The 19,826-nt window shown below is 41.6% G+C and overlaps 1 protein-coding gene across 1 annotated transcript in view; it reads right to left on the bottom strand.

Annotated features, from left to right (window-relative positions):
- The window catches only part of vps13d (vacuolar protein sorting 13 homolog D), a gene marked incomplete at its 5' end in the record, with an annotated part of 162,147 nt that overhangs the window by 19,548 nt on the left and 122,773 nt on the right, over positions 1 to 19,826 (bottom strand). The window contains 4 exons of the mRNA XM_083657137.1: positions 5,410 to 5,518; positions 9,772 to 9,929; positions 11,296 to 11,398; positions 12,788 to 13,023. Of these exons, the coding sequence (XP_083513263.1) occupies positions 5,410 to 5,518; positions 9,772 to 9,929; positions 11,296 to 11,398; positions 12,788 to 13,023 (606 nt within the window). The remainder of the gene's footprint in view (positions 1 to 5,409; positions 5,519 to 9,771; positions 9,930 to 11,295; positions 11,399 to 12,787; positions 13,024 to 19,826) is intronic.

Here is a 19,826-nt window from a genome sequence, read left to right as displayed (position 1 = left end):
GGGAAGAGCGTCAAACAAGTCATACAGGCCTGCCAGGCCAGCCTTAGCCTGGGCCACAGGGGAAGAGCGTCAAACAAGTCATACAGGCCTGCCAGCCCAGCCTTAGCCTGGGCCACAGGGGAAGAGCGTCAAACAAGTCATACAGGCCTGCCAGGCCAGCCTTAGCCTGGGCCACAGGGGAAGAGCGTCAAACAAGTCATACAGGCCTGCCAGGCCAGCCTTAGCCTGGGCCACAGGGGAAGAGCGTCAAACAAGTCATACAGGCCTGCCAGGCCAGCCTTAGCCTGGGCCACAGGGGAAGAGCGTCAAACAAGTCATACAGGCCTGCCAGGCCAGCCTTAGCCTGGGCCACAGGGGAAGAGCGTCAAACAAGTCATACAGGCCTGCCAGGCCAGCCTTAGCCTGGCCACAGGGGAAGAGCGTCAAACAAGTCAAGAGGAAATCACAGAATATGCATTGAGAAAACAGAATGCAGAACAGGAACTGTTGGTACAGTATTTGTAGACGGCAATATTAGAGATGGACATTTCAAGCAAAAATATAATACTATTTGATATGATATAGAGTGCCAAAGCCACGCCCTTTTCCGGGTTCAGCATCCACACCAATTGATTTCATCCTCCATTTTTCCATAGACATTTTGTAAAATGCTTATAAAAAGTTGTACTTGGTCAAACCAAGCGATTCAGCTATATTTAGAATCAGGAGAGTCCATAGAATATTTCACCCGGACCAAAACAAACAAAATGTATTATTTCCCCCCCAACATTTTTGATTGTTTGGGTTTGAACATAAAAGTCACATTGTTAACCACAGACCTTATTTCAGGCATCTAACCAAAATCCCCATACAAAAACCCCATTGACTTCCAGATGAGGGAACCAGACGATGCTAAGTTCAGAATTGTAGCACTCATACCTCTAACCTCATAACTATAGCTGCTAAGTGAATCCTCTTCTTTATGTTTATTAAACGTTGTGTAACACTCATACCTCTAACTTCATAACTCTATAGCGGCTAAGTGAATCCTCTTCTTTATGTTTATTAAACGTTGTGTAACACTCATACCTCTAACTTCATAACTCTATAGCTGCTAAGTGAATCCTCTTCTTTATGTTTATTAAACGTTGTGTAACACTCATACCTCTAACTTCATAACTCTATAGCTGCTAAGTGAATCCTCTTCTTTATGTTTATTAAACGTTGTGTAACACTCATACCTCTAACTTCATAACTCTATAGCTGCTAAGTGAATCCTCTTCTTTATGTTTATTAAACGTTGTGTAACACTCATACCTCTAACTTCATAACTCTATAGCTGCTAAGTGAATCCTCTTCTTTATGTTTATTAAACGTTGTGTAACACTCATACCTCTAACTTCATAACTCTATAGCTGCTAAGTGAATCCTCTTCTTTATGTTTATTAAACGTTGTGTAGCACTCATACCTCTAACTTCATAACTCTATAGCTGCTAAGTGAATCCTCTTCTCTATGTTTATTAAACGTTGTGTAACACTCATACCTCTAACTTCATAACTATAGCTGCTAAGTGAATCCTCTTCTTTATGTTTATTAAACGTTGTGTAACACTCATACCTCTAACTTCATAACTATAGCTGCTAAGTGAATCCTCTTCTTTATGTTTATTAAACGTTGTGTAACACTCATACCTCTAACTTCATAACTATAGCTGCTAAGTGAATCCTCTTCTTTATGTTTATTAAACGTTGTGTAACACTCATACCTCTAACTTCATAACTCTATAGCTGCTAAGTGAATCCTCTTCTTTATGTTTATTAAACATTGTGTAACACTCATACCTCTAACCTCATAACTATAGCTGCTAAGTGAATCCTCTTCTTTATGTTTATTAAACGTTGTGTAACACTCATACCTCTAACTTCATAACTATAGCTGCTAAGTGAATCCTCTTCTTTATGTTTATTAAACGTTGTGTAACACTCATACCTCTAACCTCATAACTATAGCTGCTAAGTGAATCCTCTTCTTTATGTTTATTAAACGTTGTGTAACACTCATACCTCTAACCTCATAACTATAGCTGCTAAGTGAATCCTCTTCTTTATGTTTATTAAACGTTGTGTAACACTCATACCTCTAACCTCATAACTATAGCTGCTAAGTGAATCCTCTTCTTTATGTTTATTAAACGTTGTGTAACACTCATACCTCTAACCTCATAACTCTATAGCTGCTAAGTGAATCCTCTTCTTTATGTTTATTAAACGTTGTGTAACACTCATACCTCTAACCTCATAACTATAGCTGCTAAGTGAATCCTCTTCTTTATGTTTATTAAACGTTGTGTAACACTCATACCTCTAACTTCATAACTATAGCTGCTAAGTGAATCCTCTTCTTTATGTTTATTAAACGTTGTGTAACACTCATACCTCTAACTTCATAACTATAGCTGCTAAGTGAATCCTCTTCTTTATGTTTATTAAACGTTGTGTAACACTCATACCTCTAACTTCATAACTATAGCTGCTAAGTGAATCCTCTTCTTTATGTTTATTAAACGTTGTGTAACACTCATACCTCTAACTTCATAACTATAGCTGCTAAGTGAATCCTCTTCTTTATGTTTATTAAACGTTGTGTAACACTCATACCTCTAACCTCATAACTATAGCTGCTAAGTGAATCCTCTTCTTTATGTTTATTAAACGTTGTGTAACACTCATACCTCTAACCTCATAACTATAGCTGCTAAGTGAATCCTCTTCTTTATGTTTATTAAACGTTGTGTAACACTCATACCTCTAACCTCATAACTATAGCTGCTAAGTGAATCCTCTTCTTTATGTTTATTAAACGTTGTGTAACACTCATACCTCTAACCTCATAACTCTATAGCTGCTAAGTGAATCCTCTTCTTTATGTTTATTAAACGTTGTGTAACACTCATACCTCTAACTTCATAACTCTATAGCTGCTAAGTGAATCCTCTTCTTTATGTTTATTAAACGTTGTGTAACACTCATACCTCTAACCTCATAACTATAGCTGCTAAGTGAATCCTCTTCTTTATGTTTATTAAACGTTGTGTAACACTCATACCTCTAACTTCATAACTATAGCTGCTAAGTGAATCCTCTTCTTTATGTTTATTAAACGTTGTGTAACACTCATACCTCTAACCTCATAACTATAGCTGCTAAGTGAATCCTCTTCTTTATGTTTATTAAACGTTGTGTAACACTCATACCTCTAACTTCATAACTATAGCTGCTAAGTGAATCCTCTTCTTTATGTTTATTAAACGTTGTGTAACACTCATACCTCTAACCTCATAACTATAGCTGCTAAGTGAATCCTCTTCTTTATGTTTATTAAACATTGTGTAACACTCATACCTCTAACTTCATAACTCTATAGCTGCTAAGTGAATCCTCTTCTTTATGTTTATTAAACGTTGTGTAACACTCATACCTCTAACCTCATAACTATAGCTGCTAAGTGAATCCTCTTCTTTATGTTTATTAAACGTTGTGTAACACTCATACCTCTAACCTCATAACTATAGCTGCTAAGTGAATCCTCTTCTTTATGTTTATTAAACGTTGTGTAACACTCATACCTCTAACCTCATAACTATAGCTGCTAAGTGAATCCTCTTCTTTATGTTTATTAAACGTTGTGTAACACTCATACCTCTAACCTCATAACTATAGCTGCTAAGTGAATCCTCTTCTTTATGTTTATTAAACATTGTGTAACACTCATACCTCTAACCTCATAACTATAGCTGCTAAGTGAATCCTCTTCTTTATGTTTATTAAACGTTGTGTAACACTCATACCTCTAACCTCATAACTATAGCTGCTAAGTGAATCCTCTTCTTTATGTTTATTAAACATTGTGTAACACTCATACCTCTAACTTCATAACTCTATAGCTGCTAAGTGAATCCTCTTCTTTATGTTTATTAAACGTTGTGTAACACTCATACCTCTAACCTCATAACTATAGCTGCTAAGTGAATCCTCTTCTTTATGTTTATTAAACGTTGTGTAACACTCATACCTCTAACCTCATAACTATAGCTGCTAAGTGAATCCTCTTCTTTATGTTTATTAAACGTTGTGTAACACTCATACCTCTAACCTCATAACTATAGCTGCTAAGTGAATCCTCTTCTTTATGTTTATTAAACGTTGTGTAACACTCATACCTCTAACCTCATAACTATAGCTGCTAAGTGAATCCTCTTCTTTATGTTTATTAAACGTTGTGTAACACTCATACCTCTAACCTCATAACTATAGCTGCTAAGTGAATCCTCTTCTTTATGTTTATTAAACATTGTGTAACACTCATACCTCTAACCTCATAACTATAGCTGCTAAGTGAATCCTCTTCTTTATGTTTATTAAACGTTGTGTAACACTCATACCTCTAACCTCATAACTATAGCTGCTAAGTGAATCCTCTTCTTTATGTTTATTAAACGTTGTGTAACACTCATACCTCTAACCTCATAACTCTATAGCTGCTAAGTGAATCCTCTTCTTTATGTTTATTAAACGTTGTGTAACACTCATACCTCTAACCTCATAACTATAGCTGCTAAGTGAATCCTCTTCTTTATGTTTATTAAACGTTGTGTAACACTCATACCTCTAACTTCATAACTATAGCTGCTAAGTGAATCCTCTTCTTTATGTTTATTAAACGTTGTGTAACACTCATACCTCTAACCTCATAACTATAGCTGCTAAGTGAATCCTCTTCTTTATGTTTATTAAACATTGTGTAACACTCATACCTCTAACTTCATAACTCTATAGCTGCTAAGTGAATCCTCTTCTTTATGTTTATTAAACATTGTGTAACACTCATACCTCTAACCTCATAACTATAGCTGCTAAGTGAATCCTCTTCTTTATGTTTATTAAACGTTGTGTAACACTCATACCTCTAACCTCATAACTATAGCTGCTAAGTGAATCCTCTTCTTTATGTTTATTAAACATTGTGTAACACTCATACCTCTAACCTCATAACTATAGCTGCTAAGTGAATCCTCTTCTTTATGTTTATTAAACGTTGTGTAACACTCATACCTCTAACCTCATAACTATAGCTGCTAAGTGAATCCTCTTCTTTATGTTTATTAAACATTGTGTAACACTCATACCTCTAACCTCATAACTATAGCTGCTAAGTGAATCCTCTTCTTTATGTTTATTAAACGTTGTGTAACACCGAATCAGGTTGGAAGAAACATAATGCAGATGCAAAGAACAAAACAATATCATATATCAAATCCTGTCTTACACCTTTTTTCACCTATTTAGAACTACTACCACACAGCGACTATTACTACCAAAGTGAAACATGACTTTGGGGTGGTTACTATGATCTTGGTGGGGAGACCCACCTGTACGACCAGCCGGGGGAGTCCGCAGGTCAGCATGCCTGAGCTGAAGTGCCACGTCTGGGTGGTGCTGCGACGCGAGTCCGGCCTCCGCAGCATCAGGGGCTCAAAACTAGGAGGGAGGGAGAGAGATGCCTTAGATTCAAGATTCAAGATTCAAGATTTTTATTGTCACTCCATGGTACAAGTACCACGTGTGAAATTCTTGTGCAGTGGACTCCATTTACGACATAGTACAAATAGGCAACAAGCAATAAGTAATAGGCAATAAGAATAGGCATCAATAAGCAATAAGACAGCAATAAGGCAATAAGAAATAGGCATCTATAAGCAATAAGACAAGTCGGTGGCTTATACGACAGTGGCATATTCATTGCACATAGGTGCACATGTCATGTGCATACGTTAGACGTGTTCAGACATTCCAAATTCGACGTTTTATACATGCATGTGCAAATAGCATGTACCTTATTAAACATACACTTAAATTTACAATTAAACGTTAGGCACCTTATTAAACATACACTTAAATTTACAATTAAACGTTAGGCATCCGTAATAGTAGCAGCTGCAGTACGGTACGGTACGACTACTGCACTATTTGTGCATATTAAGGAGTCTCGTGGCCTGCGGGAAGAAACTGTTCCTCAAGCGATTTGTGCGTGTTTTTGGAACCCTGTATCTCCTCCCTGAGGGTAGCAGGGAGAACAGGCTGTTGTGGGGATGGTTTGTGTCTTTGATGATCTTCAGGGACCTCCTGAGGCACCGCTGGTTGTACAGTTCGTGCAGTTCTGGCAGTTCACCTCCTGTTACGTGCTGGGCCGCGCGCCTCACCCTCCGTAGCGCTCTGCGGTCCATGGTGGTACAGTTCCCGTACCAGGCGGTGAAGCCGCCTGTCAGCAGGCTTTCAATGGTGCCTCTGTAGAAGTCCCCGAGGATTTCTTTCCTCAGCCCGAATTTCTTCAGGCGCCTGAGTCCGTGTAGTCGCTGTTGGGCCTTTTTGACAACAGTGGCGGTGTGGCCAGCCCAGGTCAGGTCCTGGTGGATGTTGACTCCCAGGTACTTGAAGCTGTCCACCCTTTCCACCACTGTGCCGTTGATGGTGATTGGGGGGTGTGCGCCCCCCCCTCTCCTGTAGTCTACAATGATCTCCTTGGTCTTGGAGACGTTCAGGGAGAGGTGGTTGTCCTGGCACCATTGTTCCAGTACCCCCACCTCCTCTCTGTAGGCCGTCTCGTCGCCCCCCGAGATCAGCCCCACGACCGCTGTGTCGTCTGCAAACTTCACAATTGTGTTTGAAGTTTGAGTCGCCACGCAGTCGTGGGTGTAGAGGTCGTACCAGAAGGGGCTGGAGACGCACCCCTGGGGCGCTCCTATGCTAATGGTCAGTGGGGAGGAGGTGAGGTTGCCCACCCTCACCACCTGGCGGCGGTCTGTCAGGAAATCCAGGATCCAGTCGCACATTGCCGTGTTTAGTCCCAGATCCCTGAGTTTGCTTACCAGCCTGGAGGGTACTATGGTGTTGAATGCTGAGCTGTAGTCCACGAACAGCATTCTTACATAGGTGTCCTTCCCCTCCAGGTGGGACAGGGCGGTGTGGAGCACGTGTGCTACTGCATCCGCTGTGCTCCTGTTGGGGCGGTATGCAAATTGTAGCGGGTCGTGGTCCGGGGGGAGTGTGGGGCGGATCTTTGATATGACCAGCTTCTCAAAGCACTTGCTGGCTATTGGCGTGAGGGCTATTGGGCGCCAGTCGTTGAGGCTGGTCACTTTTTGCTGTTTGGGAATGGGGATGATTGTTGCTGCTTTGAAGCAGGGGGGGACTCGTCGGAGGGAGAGGGACTGGTTGAAGATGTCTGTGTATATGGGTGCCAGCTGGTGAGCGCAGGCGTTGAGGACCCGCCCGGGGATGCCATCCGGGCCGGCCGCCTTGCGTGGGTTGATACGCAGGAACGACCGGTACACTTCATCCTCAGTGATGGTGAGAGGATGGTCTGGATCTGTGGGGGTGGGGGGGGTGGGTGGGGGGTGGGGGGGGTTGGTGGTTGGGTGTGAATGGGAAGGGGTGCTGAGGGGTGGGAGGGGAGTTGGTGGGGGGGGGAGAGGGGGGAGGGTGGTGGTCGGGGGGGGGAGGAGGGATGGTGGTCGGGGGGGGGGAGGAAGGGTGGTGGGGGGACGGAGAGGGGGGGGGATGGTGAGGGGGGAGGGGTGGCAGGGGGGGGAGGGGAGGAGGGGGGGGGGGGGGTGAGGGGAGGGAGGGAGGTGATGGGGGGGGGAGAGTGGGAGAGGGGTGGGAGAGGGGAGGGGGGGGGGTGGATGGGAGGCGCTCTGGCAGAGGGGTCGAATCTAGCGTAGAACGCGTTGAGTTCATCCGGTAGGGTGGGTGACGTGCTGGGGTTCTGTCGTTTCACCTCTTTGAAGTCTGTAGCAGCATGGAGGCCTTTCCACAGGTGTCTGGGGTTGTTGGTGTCCAGTTTTGACTCCAGCTGCCTTCCGTAGTCTCTTTGTGCTTTTTTAATAGCGGTCCGGAGGGCATATTGTGCCTGCTTGTATTGATCTGGTGTGCCTGTACTGTAGGCGGTGGTCCTGGCGTGCAGGGCTGCCTTGACCTCGCTGTTGATCCAGGGTTTCTGGTTGGGCATTATTTTGACTTTCTTTGTCGGGACTATGTCGTCGGTACACTTCTTGATGAAGCATGACACCGTCTCTGCGTACGCGCCCAGGTCTCCTGCCACTCTGAACCCCTCCCATGCTACTTGGTCAAAACAGTCCCTCAGGATGTCGTCTGATTGGTCTGACCAGCAGTGGGCGGTTCGGAATGCTGGGGGCTGTTTTTTCAGTTTGTGTTGATACCTGGGCAACAGCAGAATGGAGGCGTGATCTGATTTGCCAAAGGGTGAACGGGGTACGGCCTTGTAGCTGTGGCGGATATTTGTATAACATTTATCCAGTGTGTTATTGCCTCGAGTGGGGAAGTGAACATGCTGGTGCAGCGTTGGCATTCTTCCTTTCAGGTTTGCTTTGTTAAAATCCCCGGTCACTACCAGGGCCATTTCAGGTTGTTTTGTCTCATGTGCGCTGATCGCTCGTTGCAGCTCTTTCAGCGCAGCCGTGGTGTTTGCCTGTGGGGGGATGTATACACCCATCACGGTTACTGTACTGAATTCTCGAGGACTCCAGAACGGCACGCATTGGAGCATTACGGTACATATTCTAGGTCCTCCGAGCAGTATCTTCCTATGACTGTATTGTTCACGCACCAGTTTTCATTAATCATAAGACATACGCCCCCTCCCTTCTTCTTACCGGATTGTTCGTTTCTGTCTCCTCTGAATACACTGAATCCTGGTAGCGCGATAGAGTGGTCAGTTGTGTCAGGAGTAACGGCCGATTCACACACACGCTTTGCGCGACGCCTTGCGCATACGCTTTAATCGACGCCTACGCATATAGGCATTGCTTCATGCACGCCTGCCGCCTATTTTCGTTCACACAGGACGCCACGCTCTGCGCTACGCTGAACACATGAGCAGCGGTTTTTTTACACTTTTCAGATCTGATTTATAGCATGGGTGAGTCCTCTTTTTTATTGTAATGTGCAAGTGAGGATGTCTGTCTATTTCCTGGCCCGCTGTAATTGTTATTTTCCCTCGGGTAATCATGTGACTATGAGTCATCAACACCATGAGTGAAACTTGCATTGAGACAGGGGGGTATATATACATCTGACAGAAAAGACGTTAATAGAGGAACACATGAAGGACAGCTCTCCTCTCCCACTATGCTCCACCCTCCCTTTTGGGCAAACTCGGTAGAAAATATGGCCCAAGTCCACCAGAAACAACAGCCAGCTTGACAGTTCAGCGCGCCTAGAGCTGAAAAATAGAACAGACGCCTAAACGATAAATGCAGCGCAGCGTAGGCACAGCGCGAGCGTGGCTTCAGCACAGCGTGGCAGCGGTATGTGTGAACGCTCTCGTCTGTTAACAAGGACGCCTAAATTTTAGGCGTTGCTTAGGCGTTGCTTTAAGCGTCGCTCTAGGCGTGTGTGTGAACCCGGCGTAAGCCAGGTTTCCGTTAGGCACAGAACATTGCATCGCGCTATGTCTTTTTGGTATTGTGCACGCGCTCTTAGTTCACAAAGTTTATTTTCCAACGATTGAACATTTGCCAGCAGTATGCTGGGGAGAGGTGGTTTATCCGCGCGCTTTTAATTACAAGTCTGGTAACCTATCTAAAGAGACACAGACAGACAGGCAGGCAGGCAGACAGACAGACAGACAGGCAGGCAGGCAGACAGACAGACAGGCAGGCAGGCAGACAGACAGACAGACAGGCAGACAGACAGACAGTGACTATACAGACCTGTTGTCAGTAACAGCAGCCAAGCCAGCGATGTCCAGCACCAAGGCAGAATCCAGTGGGCGGGGCTGGGCCGGCTTGCTCTGCGGTGGGGAGGAGCCTTCATGGCACAACATGCCAGTCCCCGTCATTCTCCACAGCTGAGAGCGCTTCCCAGGCTCCTGCCACACAACGGAGGTGAATGAGAGCAGTGTTTTTTTGTCCAAGGTTATCATACCGTCTTAAAACCATACCGCTGCTTCCCTCGCTAGTCACTCGTAAATACTTTAGACTTGTATCAGCGGGCACTGCTCTCTCTCACCCAGGTTGCCATTTTGTTAAGACAGAGTTGTGGAAGAAAGGGCCACTGAAATAAGATGCCACTGAAAGTTGGTCAAAATTCACCACGTGAAACTTTTTCTCCCACTGGCCCACTTGGCCAGTAGATCAGAGCTTTTACTGGCCCGGCAGCCCAAAAAATAATTTAACACTTTTTTTCCCCATAATTTTGGTTATTCATTATAATACATAATAATGTACAACAGTGAAGCTCCCTTTAGATTTGGTTGTTTTCCTTTAGTTGTGGTTTTGTAATGTTGATAAATTACACAAATATGCAACATATAAAATTATATTACACGTAAATAAATGTCTATAAATGTAGTTTACCCCATATTTTGTGTAAAGCCTCTCCTCTATAGATTTATCATGTGTTGCCGGCTGAGCTGACCATAATATTTCTATAATCATTCAGTCTTTTAATATAATATAGGATAATAAGTACTGTGTGTGCTGTGGGTTTCTTCCCCGGACCAAGCAAGCATTCTACAACATACACAGACAAACACATGTTTGTTTGGTGTGCCATGGTGTCCTTGTTTGGTCAGATTTGACATGTGCCCATGGCACATCAATCAAAGTTAAATCAAACATTATTATAATGTTTGAGTGATGTGCCATGGGCTTAAGAACACAAATCCAGGGGCAACACTGGAGTCCGCGGAATTGCGATAGTAGTTTCGGTGTATGAAACGAGCAGGAAAAAGATGACATCTTCTAAACCGCTCTCCGGGCCAGTGACCAGTGGCTAATCAACTTGCCCTGTATATAATTTGACTGGCCCCGGCCCCTGGGCCAGCGGTTATGTTGATCCCTGGATGTACCGGACAACCCGCAGAGGGAACCAATTCTCCTGTCACTCAGTGGGAAACAGCTGAACAGAGCGATCACCGGATCTCAATGTGGATCGTACAGACTGGAGACACATAGGCTATTAATAGCAGGTGTAAATGTAATCATTGAAATGTGGTCAGGTGCTAACCGATTGCAATCTGATCACCAAAAACACATTTTAATGCGAGGTGTAAATGGCTCAACAGCTTTTCAGTCGTTTGTTTGTGTTGACATAATCGATGGGCTTATTGCAAAGTGGACGGAAATACTCAATAGCCTGAGTAGAACAAAGCACACTCATCAATTGTTCTTGGTTAATGTACACTTCATGGCCAAAGTGTCCATTCCAGGCAACGTTTAAAACTACAACCATACCTTCTTCTTCAGAATGACCCTCTGAGTCTTGGTGTCCACATCTAGTACCAGTTCAGCACAGCTCACCAGGCGCTTCTTCCCAACAGGCCTCTTACCAGCATCCCTGCAGCCACAACAATCACTCTTAAACCTGACGTCCTGACTTCACAAGAAAACTCATCACTGACATACAATTGTAGCTCTTGTTAATAGGCATAGTAACAGCATAATTCCATAATCTACCACTGTTAAATATAATTTAAATAGTGATTTAACCCCCCCCCCCAGCCCACACCATATTTTTCTCCCATTTTCTCCCCAATTGTACCTGGCCAATCCCGCATTGTCCCGGTCGTTGCTACACCCCCTCTGCTGATCTGGGAGAGTTGTATGCTAGCACATGCTTATCTCCTCCCCCCTGACCAGACCAACCAGAGGAGGCACTAGTGCAGCGACCAGGACTCATACCCCTCAGGCGTACAGCCCACAGACACGGCCAATTGTGTCTGTAGGAACGTCTGACCAAGTGGAAAGTACCGCTGGTGGGAATTGAATCCGTGTCTCTGTGGTGCTAGGCGAGTGCTTTTATCTCGACACTAAAACCCAGACGCCCTCCAAACACTCTTTAGCCGACCTAAAATTAATCTTATCAAATGGCAACTTGTCCCACTTTCAGCCTTTACAATGGTCCATACAGTAGGGCTGCCCTCGACCAAAGATGATCCTGGTCGACCAGAAATCGACCACAGCTCCGACAGCTTTCTTATTGTCTGCAGTGTACTGACTACTGAGCGCACTATACCTGATAGCTGATCATTATAAATAAAAGCTATTTGCAGCATTGTAACGTTACCGGAATGGACAGACTGATTCAGCGCTACGATGGGAAACGGCTTTCAGTTCAGAAAGCGTGTGCGATGGTTATGGTTATGTAACGTTAGCACACGTGGCATGGTTAATTAGTTGGCAGAAAGGACAGCTAGACAGCTTTTGTGATTTATTCCAGTAACATCTTATAAGTCTGTCTAACATTACCGGAGTTGGAGTGTATCTCTGTGGACGTTCAGTCTCACTCATGACTGTAGTCTCAACTCATAAGGTGCGTACTGCGTAACGTAACGTTTGCCGCTTGTTAACAGCTGATGGTGGCTGCGTGCTGAAACGTGTCCATTGTTTGTGCTGATAGCCGAGCCATTCAATTGTTAATTCCATTGCTCTGCTGGTCGCTCTCCTTTCTGCTAACTATGGTTAGCCTGTCTCTAGCCTGGACTTCTTGTGTGCTTCTAGAAAAGGTCCGTGTTGCAACATGCTTCTGCGGCACGTTACTTCGTTCCGGATCGCTTTTCTTTTTATGAAATTGAATTCCTCCTATGAAATTATTAACACCAGCGATTGTTTGACCAACGTGAATCTGGTCGACCAAGAGCACGTCGACCGACCAATCGACCAGGAGGGGGCAGCCCTACCATACAGCATATGATACTTACTGGTCCATACAGTATATGATACTTACTGGGAAAAGGTGTATGTGGCTGCAATGTAGATAAAGTTCTCGTAGTAGAGTTTGTTGTATTCTCTGAAGAAGTTCATGTCGGCGGTGACCTCGGAGGAGCCAGCACCCTTCACAGTGAGAGTGAGGTAGGGGGGCAGGGTGGGCTCGTCACAGGCAAAGTCCAGCACTGAGCCTGCCTTCACCTCTGTGTGGAGCCGCATGTCAGCCACCCCATGCTGCCAGAACTGGATCGGCACCTGACAATATTCACACAATGACAATGCATCCTTAAGCCCGTGGCACTCCAATCAAACACAGATGTTTGTTTGGTGCCATGACCGTCTGTCATGATTTGACATGTTCAATCCTTTAGCCCATGGCACATCAATCAAACATTATCCAAAAACTGCCTTTGGCTGAGATGTCAGAGTGTTATAGAGCACATGATCTAAGTGATATAGAATGACCTACTTCAGAGATGTTAGAGTGTTATAGAGCACATGATCTAAGTGATATAGAATGACCTACTTCAGAGATGTTAGAGTGTTATAGAGCACATGATCTAAGCTGATATAGAATGACCTACTTCAGAGATGTTAGAGTGTTATAGAGCACATGATCTAAGTGATATAGAATGACCTACTTCAGAGATGTCAGAGTGTTATAGAGCACATGATCTAAGCTGATATAGAATGACCTACTTCAGAGATGTCAGAGTGTTATAGAGCACATGATCTAAGCTGATATAGAATGACCTACTTCAGAGATGTTAGAGTGTTATAGAGCACATGATCTAAGTGATATAGAATGACCTACTTCAGAGATGTTAGTGTTATAGAGCACATTATCTAAGTGATATAGAATGACCTACTTCAGAGATGTCAGAGTGTTATAGAGCACATGATCTAAGTTGATATAGAATGACCTACTTCAGAGATGTTAGTGTTATAGAGCACATGATCTAAGCTGATATAGAATGACCTGCTTCAGAGATGTTAGTGTGTTATAGAGCACATGATCTAAGTTGATATAGAATGACCTGCTTCAGAGATGTTAGAGTGTTATAGAGCACATGATCTAAACTGATATAGAATGACCTGCTTCAGAGATGTTAGTGTGTTATAGAGCACATGATCTAAGCTGATATAGAATGACCTGCTTCAGAGATGTTAGTGTGTTATAGAGCACATGATCTAAGTTGATATAGAATGACCTACTTCAGAGATGTCAGAGTGTTATAGAGCACATGATCTAAGCTGATATAGAATGACCTGCTTCAGAGATGTTAGTGTGTTATAGAGCACATGATCTAAGTTGATATAGAATGACCTACTTCAGAGATGTCAGAGTGTTATAGAGCACATGATCTAAGTTGATATAGAATGACCTGCTTTAGAGATGTTAGAGTGTTATAGAGCACATGATCTAAGTTGATATAGAATGACCTACTTCAGAGATGTTAGAGTGTTATAGAGCACATGATCTAAGTTGATATAGAATGACCTACTTTAGAGATGTCAGAGTGTTATAGAGCACATGATCTAAGTTGATATAGAATGACCTACTTCAGAGATGTTAGAGTGTTATAGAGCACATGATCTAAGTGATATAGAATGACCTACTTCAGAGATGTTAGTGTTATAGAGCACATTATCTAAGTGATATAGAATGACCTACTTCAGAGATGTCAGAGTGTTATAGAGCACATGATCTAAGTTGATATAGAATGACCTACTTCAGAGATGTTAGTGTTATAGAGCACATGATCTAAGCTGATATAGAATGACCTGCTTCAGAGATGTCAGAGTGTTATAGAGCACATGATCTAAGTTGATATAGAATGACCTACTTCAGAGATGTTAGAGTGTTATAGAGCACATGATCTAAGTTGATATAGAATGACCTGCTTCAGAGATGTCAGAGTGTTATAGAGCACATGATCTAAGTTGATATAGAATGACCTGCTTCAGAGATGTCAGAGTGTTATAGAGCACATGATCTAAGTTGATATAGAATGACCTACTTCAGAGATGTTAGAGTGTTATAGAGCACATGATCTAAGCTGATATAGAATGACCTACTTCAGAGATGTTAGAGTGTTATAGAGCACATGATCTAAACTGATATAGAATGACCTGCTTCAGAGATGTTAGAGTGTTATAGAGCACATGATCTAAGCTGATATAGAATGACCTACTTCAGAGATGTTAGAGTGTTATAGAGCACATGATCTAAGCTGATATAGAATGACCTACTTCAGAGATGTCAGAGTGTTATAGAGCACATGATCTAAGTTGATATAGAATGACCTACTTCAGAGATGTTAGAGTGTTATAGAGCACATTATCTAAACTGATATAGAATGACCTGCTTCAGAGATGTCAGAGTGTTATAGAGCACATGATCTAAACTGATATAGAATGACCTACTTCAGAGATGTTAGTGTTATAGAGCACATGATCTAAGTTGATATAGAATGACCTACTTCAGAGATGTCAGAGTGTTATAGAGCACATGATCTAAGTGATATAGAATGACCTGCTTCAGAGATGTCAGAGTGTTATAGAGCACATGATCTAAGCTGATATAGAATGACCTACTTCAGAGATGTTAGAGTGTTATAGAGCACATGATCTAAGCTGATATAGAATGACCTACTTCAGAGATGTTAGAGTGTTATAGAGCACATGATCTAAGTTGATATAGAATGACCTACTTCAGAGATGTCAGAGTGTTATAGAGCACATGATCTAAGTGATATAGAATGACCTGCTTCAGAGATGTCAGAGTGTTATAGAGCACATGATCTAAGTGATATAGAATGACCTACTTCAGAGATGTTAGTGTTATAGAGCACATGATCTAAGCTGATATAGAATGACCTACTTCAGAGATGTTAGAGTGTTATAGAGCACATGATCTAAGCTGATATAGAATGACCTACTTCAGAGATGTTAGAGTGTTATAGAGCACATGATCTAAGCTGATATAGAATAACCTACTTCAGAGATGTCAGTGTTATAGAGCACATGATCTAAGTTGATATAGAATGACCTACTTCAGAGATGTTAGAGTGTTATAGAGCACATGATCTAAGTTGATATAGAATGACCTACTTCAGAGATGTCAGAGTGTTATAGAGCACATGATCTAAGTTGATATAGAATGACCTGCTTCAGAGATGTTAGAGTGTTATAGAGCACATGATCTAAGTTGATATAGAATGACCTACTTCAGAGATGTTAGAGTGTTATAGAGCACATGATCTAAGTTGATATAGAATGACCTACTTCAGAGATGTCAGAGTGTTATAGAGCACATGATCTAAGTTGATATAGAATGACCTACTTCAGAGATGTTAGAGTGTTATAGAGCACATGATCTAAGCTGATATAGAATGACCTACTTCAGAGATGTTAGAGTGTTATAGAGCACATGATCTAAGTTGATATAGAATGACCTACTTCAGAGATGTTAGAGTGTTATAGAGCACATGATCTAAGCTGATATAGAATGACCTACTTCAGAGATGTTAGAGTGTTATAGAGCACATGATCTAAGTTGATATAGAATGACCTGCTTCAGAGATGTTAGAGTGTTATAGAGCACATGATCTAAGTTGATATAGAATTACCTACTTCAGAGATGTCAGAGTGTTATAGAGCACATGATCTAAGTTGATATAGAATGACCTGCTTCAGAGATGTCAGAGTGTTATAGAGCACATGATCTAAGCTGATATAGAATGACCTACTTCAGAGATGTTAGAGTGTTATAGAGCACATGATCTAAGTTGATATAGAATGACCTACTTCAGAGATGTCAGAGTGTTATAGAGCACATGATCTAAGTTGATATAGAATGACCTGCTTCAGAGATGTTAGAGTGTTATAGAGCACATGATCTAAGCTGATATAGAATGACCTACTTCAGAGATGTTAGTGTTATAGAGCACATGATCTAAGTTGATATAGAATGACCTACTTCAGAGATGTCAGAGTGGTATAGAGCACATGATCTAAGTTGATATAGAATGACCTACTTCAGAGATGTTAGAGTGTTATAGAGCACATGATCTAAGTTGATATAGAATGACCTACTTCAGAGATGTTAGAGTGTTATAGAGCACATGATCTAAACTGATATAGAATGACCTGCTTCAGAGATGTTAGTGTTATAGAGCACATGATCTAAGTTGATATAGAATGACCTACTTCAGAGATGTCAGAGTGTTATAGAGCACATGATCTAAGTTGATATAGAATGACCTGCTTCAGAGATGTTAGAGTGTTATAGAGCACATGATCTAAACTGATATAGAATGACCTACTTCAGAGATGTCAGAGTGTTATAGAGCACATGATCTAAGTTGATATAGAATGGCCTGCTTCAGAGATGTTAGAGTGTTATAGAGCACATGATCTAAGTTGATATAGAATGACCTACTTCAGAGATGTCAGAGTGTTATAGAGCACATGATCTAAGCTGATATAGAATGACCTGCTTCAGAGATGTCAGAGTGTTATAGAGCACATGATCTAAGTTGATATAGAATGACCTACTTCAGAGATGTCAGAGTGTTATAGAGCACATGATCTAAGTTGATATAGAATGACCTACTTCAGAGATGTCAGAGTGTTATAGAGCACATGATCTAAGTTGATATAGAATGACCTACTTCAGAGATGTCAGAGTGTTATAGAGCACATGATCTAAGTTGATATAGAATGACCTGCTTCAGAGATGTCAGAGTGTTATAGAGCACATGATCTAAGTTGATATAGAATGACCTGCTTCAGAGATGTTAGAGTGTTATAGAGCACATGATCTAAGTTGATATAGAATGACCTACTTCAGAGATGTTAGTGTTATAGAGCACATGATCTAAGTTGATATAGAATGACCTACTTCAGAGATGTTAGAGTGTTATAGAGCACATGATCTAAGTTGATATAGAATGACCTACTTCAGAGATGTCAGAGTGTTATAGAGCACATGATCTAAGTTGATATAGAATGACCTACTTCAGAGATGTCAGAGTGTTATAGAGCACATGATCTAAGTTGATATAGAATGACCTGCTTCAGAGATGTTAGAGTGTTATAGAGCACATGATCTAAGTGATATAGAATTACCTACTTCAGAGATGTCAGAGTGTTATAGAGCACATGATCTAAGTTGATATAGAATGACCTACTTCAGAGATGTTAGAGTGTTATAGAGCACATGATCTAAGTTGATATAGAATGACCTACTTCAGAGATGTCAGAGTGTTATAGAGCACATGATCTAAGTTGATATAGAATGACCTGCTTCAGAGATGTTAGAGTGTTATAGAGCACATGATCTAAGTGATATAGAATTACCTACTTCAGAGATGTCAGAGTGTTATAGAGCACATGATCTAAGTTGATATAGAATGACCTGCTTCAGAGATGTTAGAGTGTTATAGAGCACATGATCTAAGTTGATATAGAATGACCTACTTCAGAGATGTTGGTGTTATAGAGCACATGATCTAAGCTGATATAGAATGACCTGCTTCAGAGATGTCAGAGTGTTATAGAGCACATGATCTAAGCTGATATAGAATGACCTACTTCAGAGATGTTAGAGTGTTATAGAGCACATGATCTAAGTTGATATAGAATGACCTGCTTCAGAGATGTCAGAGTGTTATAGAGCACATGATCTAAGTTGATATAGAATGACCTACTTCAGAGATGTCAGAGTGTTATAGAGCACATGATCTAAGCTGATATAGAATGACCTACTTCAGAGATGTTAGAGTGTTATAGAGCACATGATCTAAGTTGATATAGAATGACCTACTTCAGAGATGTCAGAGTGTTATAGAGCACATGATCTAAGCTGATATAGAATGACCTACTTCAGAGATGTTAGAGTGTTATAGAGCACATGATCTAAGTTGATATAGAATGACCTACTTCAGAGATGTTAGAGTGTTATAGAGCACATGATCTAAGCTGATATAGAATGACCTGCTTCAGAGATGTCAGAGTGTTATAGAGCACATGATCTAAGTTGATATAGAATGACCTGCTTCAGAGATGTTAGAGTGTTATAGAGCACATGATCTAAGTTGATATAGAATGACCTGCTTCAGAGATGTTAGAGTGTTATAGAGCACATGATCTAAGTTGATATAGAATGACCTGCTTCAGAGATGTTAGTGTTATAGAGCACATGATCTAAGTTGATATAGAATGACCTGCTTCAGAGATGTTAGTGTTATAGAGCACATGATCTAAGTTGATATAGAATGACCTGCTTCAGAGATGTTAGTGTTATAGAGCACATGATCTAAGTTGATATAGAATGACCTACTTCAGAGATGTCAGAGTGTTATAGAGCACATGATCTAAGTTGATATAGAATGACCTGCTTCAGAGATGTTAGAGTGTTATAGAGCACATGATCTAAGTTGATATAGAATGACCTGCTTCAGAGATGTTAGTGTTATAGAGCACATGATCTAAGTTGATATAGAATGACCTGCTTCAGAGATGTTAGTGTTATAGAGCACATGATCTAAGTTGATATAGAATGACCTGCTTCAGAGATGTTAGTGTTATAGAGCACATGATCTAAGTTGATATAGAATGACCTACTTCAGAGATGTCAGAGTGTTATAGAGCACATGATCTAAGTTGATATAGAATGACCTACTTCAGAGATGTCAGAGTGTTATAGAGCACATGATCTAAGCTGATATAGAATGACCTGCTTCAGAGATGTCAGAGTGTTATAGAGCACATGATCTAAACTGATATAGAATGACCTACTTTAGAGATGTCAGAGTGTTATAGAGCACATGATCTAAGTTGATATAGAATGACCTGCTTCAGAGATGTTAGAGTGTTATAGAGCACATGATCTAAGCTGATATAGAATGACCTACTTCAGAGATGTCAGAGTGTTATAGAGCACATGATCTAAACTGATATAGAATGACCTACTTCAGAGATGTCAGAGTGTTATAGAGCACATGATCTAAGTTGATATAGAATGACCTGCTTCAGAGATGTTAGAGTGTTAT

This window comes from Poromitra crassiceps (genome assembly GCF_964638095.1).
Source record: "Poromitra crassiceps genome assembly, chromosome: 20".
Classification (NCBI taxonomy): domain Eukaryota; kingdom Metazoa; phylum Chordata; class Actinopteri; order Beryciformes; family Melamphaidae; genus Poromitra; species Poromitra crassiceps.
The sequence above is the reverse complement of the archived record's forward strand: the minus strand, read 5'-3'. Positions and strand labels throughout refer to the sequence as shown.